The sequence below is a fragment of the Colius striatus genome, chromosome 1, assembly GCF_028858725.1.
Source record: "Colius striatus isolate bColStr4 chromosome 1, bColStr4.1.hap1, whole genome shotgun sequence".
NCBI lineage: Eukaryota > Metazoa > Chordata > Aves > Coliiformes > Coliidae > Colius > Colius striatus.
In genome coordinates, this window is record NC_084759.1 from 148,318,818 (window position 1) to 148,326,268 (window position 7,451).

The following is a 7,451-nucleotide window of genomic DNA, read 5'->3' on the forward strand; positions in this document are numbered from 1 at the left end:
GCGTGTGTATGTGTGGGCCCCCCCCCAAAGCCAGGGAGCGTGGAAGGCGCAAGGTGCAGAGTGTGCGTGTGTGTGTATGTGAGCGCGGGGGGGCGGCGGGGGGAGAGTGCCTCCGCGTGTGTGTGTGTGTGTGTGTGTGTGTGTGTGTAGGAGAGGAGGGGGGGGCGAGCCCCGTCCACCCCTTATAAGAGACACAATCCCCAGCCACTTTTTTGCGAAAGGGGCTTTGCAAAGCAGGCTGCGCACACGCGAGCGCCACGAGCCTCCCCGCGGCCGCCGCACGGAGGGCGAGAGGGAGGGGGGCGGGCAGAGCCGCCCGCCATCCCCGGCCCGCCCGGCTCCGCCGCCCGGTCCCTTTGGTCGCCGCTGCCTCTTTCCCCCGGGCCTCCGTCGGCTATCTCTTTTTTTTTTCGTCCGTAAGCGAACACCTCAAATTTATTGATTTTTTTTTCCCTTCCTTTTTTCATTTTTTCTGGTGCTGGGGTTACGGGGACCGGCCGCCTCTCGGGCGCCCCCGCTTCGCAGGACGCCCCCGCGCCCATGGCCAGCGGCAGCCCCGCAAGGATGGCCAGCGGCGCAGGGCAGCCGCCTTTCCTGCAGCCGGCCTGCTTCTTCGCCGCGGCCGTGGCCGCCGCCGCCGCCGCCGCCCCGCCGGGACCGCCACCGGGGGCGCCGCCGCCGCAGTTGAGCCCGGCGGGCGGGCAGCCCTCTCCGGGCGGCAAGCCCTCGGCGCCGCGAGCCGCCAAGCGGCAGCGCTCCGCCTCACCGGAGCTGATGCGCTGCAAGCGCCGGCTCAACTTCAGCGGCTTCGGGTACAGCCTCCCGCAGCAGCAGCCGGCGGCCGTGGCGCGGCGCAACGAGCGGGAGCGCAACCGGGTTAAGCTGGTAAACTTGGGCTTCGCCACGCTGCGGGAGCACGTCCCCAACGGCGCCGCCAACAAGAAGATGAGCAAAGTGGAGACGTTGCGCTCCGCCGTCGAGTACATCCGCGCCCTGCAGCAGCTGCTCGACGAGCACGATGCCGTCAGCGCCGCCTTCCAGGCCGGCGTCCTCTCGCCCACCATCTCGCCCAGCTACTCGCACGACATGAACTCCATGGCGGGCTCCCCCGTGTCCTCCTACTCCTCCGACGAGGCCTCCTATGACCCGCTCAGTCCTGAAGAGCAGGAGCTGCTCGACTTCACAAGCTGGTTCTGAGCGCCGGCGGCCCCCGCGGCAGGTGGGTAGGCGCTGGCGGAGGACCGGGGTGGCGGGGCCGGACGCGGGACGGCGGGGGAGAGGGCGCAGCCGGGGAGGCCCCGCGGTACTTACGAGCAGCCCGTTGCTGCACTGGTCCCGGCGCGGCTCTGATCTCTCCTTTCTTTTTTATTGTTACAGGACAGTTGCAAAAGGGGAACACAAACCGAAACAAACCTGTGTCACATACAGAAAGACAGAGAGAAACCCACACAGGAAACAAAAAACAAAAAACAAAACAAAAAGAACCTGTTGCGTGTCCCTCTCCCCCGCCGTCGGAGGGCGGTGCGGGCACGTCTCTCGACAGGCGGGCACAGCGCTGCGCGCCGCGGAGGCGGTCGAGGTGGCCGTCCACAGCCCCAGAGCCCAGCCGTCGCGCCGCCACGGACTGCGCCTCGGCGGAGTGGGTGTCCTGCGGGGGAGCCGCGGCCGTCCCCCCCCGCCCCGGGCCACGAGGAAGGGCGCTGCGCTCCTCGGCCTGCGGAGGAGCTCTTCCTCCTTCCCAGCAGAAAGGCACTCCGCGGCCGCCGCGGCCCTTCAGAGACTGGCGTTCATCACTCTGCGGACAAAGTTAGTTCCCTGATGGCTGTAGAGATGTTGAAATGAAGCTATGCGGTCCTCAAAGAAGCCCCCGGAGCCCTCATCTTCCCACGCCTCTCCCTCCCCTCGCACCGAGTTTTTCCTCTTCTTTTCGTCATAGAATGCTTCCAATCTTTTTTTTTTTTTTTTGGTGAATTTTTTTATTATAAGAAAATCTATTTGTATCTATCCTAACCCCGTTGGGGATATATTAAGCTATTTTTGTATATAAGAGAGAGAGAGAGATTTATAGAGGTTTTGTACAAATGGTTTAAAATGTGTATATCTTGATACTTTTTTTAATATGTAATGCTTATTACCTCTTCATGTTTAGACTTGTAGACAACATTACCTTACAACTGCCATTTTTGTATGTGGTTTTGTAAAGGACTTGGATTTCCTCCAGATGTACTTTAGCACCAACGTGTCTTACTTTATAGAAACTTTGTTAACGTATTAATAATGTTATTAAACAATGTTCAAAGTGAACAAAGTTTATGCAGCTATTGTCCAAACGCAAAATGGTAGCCATTTGTTTTTATATGCTGCCTTTTGGGTAAAAATACAACAAAACACAAGCAGACAAACAAGCAAACAAGACCCCTATGTCACTGCCTTTTCTTACTGTTTTATTACAAACTTACAAAGATCCTGTATAACCCTGTTTTATACAAACTAGTTTCGTAATAAAACTTTTTTTTTTAATTAAAATGATCGGCTGCCTGCTGCATGCAATTTCTTTGGTTTTTTTACCTTCTACCATTGACAACGATGAATGTAAGGCCAAAATGTTAAATGATGTTATGCCGGAGCTAAGTTGCAGATTAAGTGTTTGTATCTGATGGATGTAACATAAATATCTTTATCTATCTATCTATAAATATGCAAAGATCTAGCGGTATCAACATTGTGTTCTTGCCTTTCGGTGTTACAAACGCGTATCCCAAGCAAAAGGCAAGGGGATGATTAATGATTGCATTGTCCTTCCTGAAATCACTGCACATTAAAGAATTCACCCAAAAGCCCAAGACCTAAAAAAAAGAGGGCGCTCCGTCCCGCGTTTCGGCGATGTGACCCTATCCTCTGACCCAATGAGGCGGAAAAACACGAGGGGAGAGACACAGTCACCGCCACTGAAAACGCGGGCTGCTGCGTTGCCTCTGCAAAGACAGTGTCTGAGGAGATAAAACCGTCGGGGGAAAGCCGGGAAGAGAGAGGGAAAGGAGCTACAATTAAATAAATAAATAAAGTAGTAGAAATGGATGGCAGCTTAGAGACACTGGTCTTCCTTAGCTTGTTATTCTACCCAAATAGCGTGATCTGCCTGTAAAAGTACCCAATTACCAAGACTCAAAAAGGAATTGGACACCTCCCCCCCCCCCTTTTTTTTTTTTTTTGGCTAGCCTGCTTGTTGTCAGTTAGCAAAGACGTGACCAGAATTCGCCTTCTCCTTTTTGCCTGCCTCCTGCATCACTTGCAAATTCAGTTTGCGTGCACCAAGCCAAGCGGAAAGCAAAGCGCAAAATACATCTTACCAAGAAAAAAAAACCCACCAAACCAAAAACAAAACAAAAAACCTCCCCAAAACCCACCCCCAAACACAAGCCAAAACACAAAAAGAAAAAACAAATCCCAACAAAGGCCGAGAAGACCCAGTGCGTCGTACGGAGTTTAAAAATAAATAAATACATAAGTAAATTTATCCCGCTCAGCTACAAAAGTACCGTCGAGTTGCGAAGGATGCGCTATTTTTAAAAAAGAGGAGAGAAAAACTTTGGTGGAGCATCCTGGAATTTTCTCTGTGATCGTAACTGTGTATATATATGTATGCACATATGCATATGTATACATAGACATATATAGGAGTGCATATAGTCCTTTCTGCGTTGCTTTTTAAAGCCTACACGCATTTGCCCCTTCGCCTCCTCCCCCATGCCCTGAAATGATCAATATGTGATTTAATCGAGGAGGAGGGCGGGGGGGTGGGGGGGGAGCGGTGGAGACGGGACACGCTGGGATCACGAAATCCCTCATTACTTTAGCACAAACACTCATTGTTTTAACCGCTCATGGAACTAATGTTTAGTTATGAAAATAATAACCGTTATGTGCCTCCATCCGCTCTCCCTTTACAGCATCTCCTTTTTTATTTACCCACTTTTGCAAGGGCACAGATAAGGTATGCAAAGAAAGTGTAGCGAGTAATTTATAGCTATGAATATAACATTAGGATAATGTTTCATTCTGTTACAAAGGCGAAATTTCTTTTCCTTGTGTAGACAGGTGTTCTTTTTTGCTCACTTCTGAATAGTAAATATCCAGACTCATTAAACGAAAGGCAAAGTTACGCTGTTGTTCCCTACAATGTATAAGGCAGGTTCAGAAATTCACCACCTCCTCCCTCCCTTTTCCTCTTTCTCCCCTCCCGAAAGAAAGAAAAGAAAGAGGAGAAAAGAAAGAAAGAAAGAAAGAAAGAAAGAAAGAAAGAAAGAAAGAAAGAAAGAAAGAAAGAAAGAAAGAAAGAAAGAGAAAGAAAGAAAGGAGGAAAGAAAGAAAGAGGGAAAGAAAGAGAGAAAGAAAGAAAGAAAGAAGGAAAGAAAGAAAGAAAGAAAGAAAGAAAGAAAGAAAGAAAGAAAGAAAAAAGAAAGAAAGAAAGAAAGAAAGAAAGAAAGAAAGAAAGAAAGAAAGAAAGAAAGAAAGAAAAAAGAAAGAAAGAAAGAAAGAAAGAAAGAAAGAAAGAAAGAAAGAAAGAAAGAAAGAAAGAAAGAAAAGAAAGAACACACACACAATTTTACTGAAGATAGGGAAAGGGCAAAGCAGGATTGGGGTAAATCTCATTACATCTGCTCTAATCGCTTAGCAACACAAAGCCTTTTCTTGTATTAGCGCGGAGAGCCTTTCAGCGCTGCCTGACAGACAGTATTCAGTAAGCATTAGGAAACTCCATAAATCAGGGACTTCTTTGGGCGCAGAAGAAGTTTTAGAGTTACTCAGAGCTGGGGGGGAGGGAGGCAAGAGAAGGGGGACGCAGAGGGGGGGTGCAGATGGAGGTTGCTGGGCCTCGAATTTATTAGTTTATTTTCCTATGTGTTTGTTTATCGTAACGCTGGAAAAGCGTCCCTTTAACAAATGCCTCTCTCCGAGACGTGGTTGACACCCTCGACTCCCCCACCCCCTTCGCCCCCAAGTGAAAGCCCTTGGGCAGCGAAGGGAAGCACGGCGAGATCCCCACCACTGGGTCACCGAGGTGGGCAGCACTGTCCTCCGAGTCGGAGAGAGTGGGGGAAGCCGGGGGCAGTCTCCTGGGCTTTTCCTTCCCTCCCAATGCCGTTGCCCCTTCCCCACAGACTCCCCACTACCCAATGTGGGTTTTTCTGTGCGCGGGAGCAGCGCTGCCTGCACCCCCGTGATCAGTGGGCTCAGGTAAGTGCGCAGGGGGAAGTTTCCACCGTTCCCGCTGCCTGGCCGGGGCGCAGGCATCACGGAGAGCCTCCTCTTGCGCCCAGCTCGCCTCTCCCATCCTTCCCTCGGAGAAAGGCGCCGAGGCGCACAGAGCCCTGCAAGCGCCGGGCTTTGAGGAGCCTGCGCCGCTTTTCCCCTTTTAAAAAAACTTTTTTCTTCTCTTCTTCCTTCTTTTTTTTCTTTTTGTTAAAAAAAAACAAAAAACGTTGCCCCTCCTTTTCCTTCTCCCCCGCTCCTTCCCCCATCCCCTTTTTCTTTATGCTTCCCCCCCTCCCGCGCGGCACAGGTCCTGCCTTTTGTGTGTGGGCTCCTCGGGGCACAGGAGGGGGGCTGCGGGGGCCGGGCAGGCAGCGGGCAGCGCTGCCCCCGCGCGTGTCACGCCTCAGCCTTTATTCTGGCCGCGGCGGCGCGGCGGGGGCCCGATCGGGACCTGGGGCCCACCGGGACCGGAGACCGGCCGAGACCGGGGGACCACCCGCCCCCACCCCGCCCCGCTCCATTCCGAGCCCGTGGGGCGGTGGGGGCGGGGGAGGACACGGCCAGGGCCACGGCCGGACACACGGCCAGGCAGCACGCGAGGAGCGCGGGCACCTGTCCAAGGCGAGGCGGGAGGCGTCGTGACCGGGGGGATGCCCTGGCTCGCCGCTGCCCGCATCTCCGTAGTACAGCGCGTATTAGTGCATTCAGGGATTAGCTCGCCTTGAGGTGTAGGGGGGATTCTGAGTCTCCCGCCTCTCCGCCTCTTGGAAAGGGGAGCGAGGAGAAGCCTACCCCCCACCCCTCCCTCCTCCCCGGCCGCCACCCCGGTCCGGCCCAGCGCACAGCAACTTCTTGCTCCCAAGCGAGTTCGCTTTTAGCGTGTCAGCCCGCACAATGCAGGGCTAATTCCTGCTGCAAAAGGCAAGTGGTGAGAAATCAATCGCAGGCTTTATGCAATCAAAAGGGATGATGGGGTTGGGGTTGGGATTTTTTTTTCTTTTTTTTTTTTCTTGTTAAAGTTCCCTGCCCCAGACTGAATTTCTCCTGCTCCTTACCCTCGTCCTATTAATAATCCCATGCAGGCGATTGCAGACCGAGGTAAAGCTATCATTTGTATGCGCCTGAAGATTAATTTCCCCCATGTACCAACTCAACGGCATAGTTATCTCTTTAACAGGGAAAACAGTTTGGCTCCATTGTCGGGTTGCCAAGACCGCCTTTTGAGAAACGGAGCCCGGCTAGCCTCTGATCAAACTCAAAGGTTAGTTAAAAGACAAAAACAGCTGAAAATCTTCATGAATAATGCTGTTTCCCCGAGCCCAGTGTAGTGCAAGCGCACATTTCAATGCCAGAGCATTTTGTTATGCTGCTCGCCTAAGTCAGAATTTCACAGAAAAGGCAGAGAAGAAAAGCTCCAACAATTAGAGGGGGCCTGTCAGAAAACATTAACGCCTTCCTCGCCCAGCCTGTCAAGCGTGCTGGAAATAAAAAACTGGCATAGAAAATCGCACCTCCAACCCTCTGGAGCTGCGGGAGGGAAGAGGGAGGGGGAGTTAAGGACAGAGAAGCAGAGAGAGACAAATGGACAGGCCCAGACAGTTAACAGTCCCCCTCGCCTTTGCAGTTCATCCAAAAGCTTAAGAAAAGAAGGGAAAAGGACCCGCAGCTGGATGTTCTCTCTTAACATTCATCCCTCTCTTTCCTGCTCCAGAATTATATTTTCTCTCAGGCCCATCACATGCACTCACACTCTCTTTAAATCTTCAGTCCTTTCCTGCATGGGTCCTGCAGAGCATAGGCGAAGTGCCCAGAGTAACAGTAGCATGGCAGAGCCGTTTTCTTTCTTTTGCTTTCTGCTCCCTCCGAAGTCCCACTTCTAAGTTCCAGTGTCTATGGCCATGCAGGTGTTTGTGTCTGACCTGCAGCTGGTTTGAGGCACCTCACATCAGAAGGACTGTGTTAATGTATAGCACTGAAGCTATCTTGCTCTTTAGATTTTTTTTGAGGCAAAATTATTTCAAATGTTCAGCTTTAACTACCCAGCCCCACTACCCACATGCTTGAGTCCTTTTCATAGAATCACAGAATGGTAGGGGTTGGAAGAGAACTTTAGAGATATCTAGTTCAACCTCCCTACTTAAGCTGATCAACCTACATCAGGTCACATAGGAACGTGTCCAGGAGGGTTTTGAAAA

At 51.8% G+C, this 7,451-nt stretch overlaps 1 protein-coding gene across 1 annotated transcript; it reads left to right on the forward strand.

Annotated features, from left to right (window-relative positions):
• Positions 1–375: 375 nt before the first annotated feature.
• ASCL1 (achaete-scute family bHLH transcription factor 1) lies at positions 376–1,197 on the forward strand. Its single transcript, XM_061988912.1, has one exon. The coding sequence runs from the start codon at positions 541–543 to the stop codon at positions 1,195–1,197; it is 657 nt and encodes a 218-aa protein (XP_061844896.1). The 5' UTR covers positions 376–540.
• Positions 1,198–7,451: the final 6,254 nt, after the last annotated feature.

Excerpts from the sequence above, each read along its gene's own strand:
- ASCL1 (XM_061988912.1), top strand. The coding sequence starts at position 541 with ATGGCCAGCGGCAGCCCCGCAAGGATGGCCAGCGGCGCAGGGCAGCCG.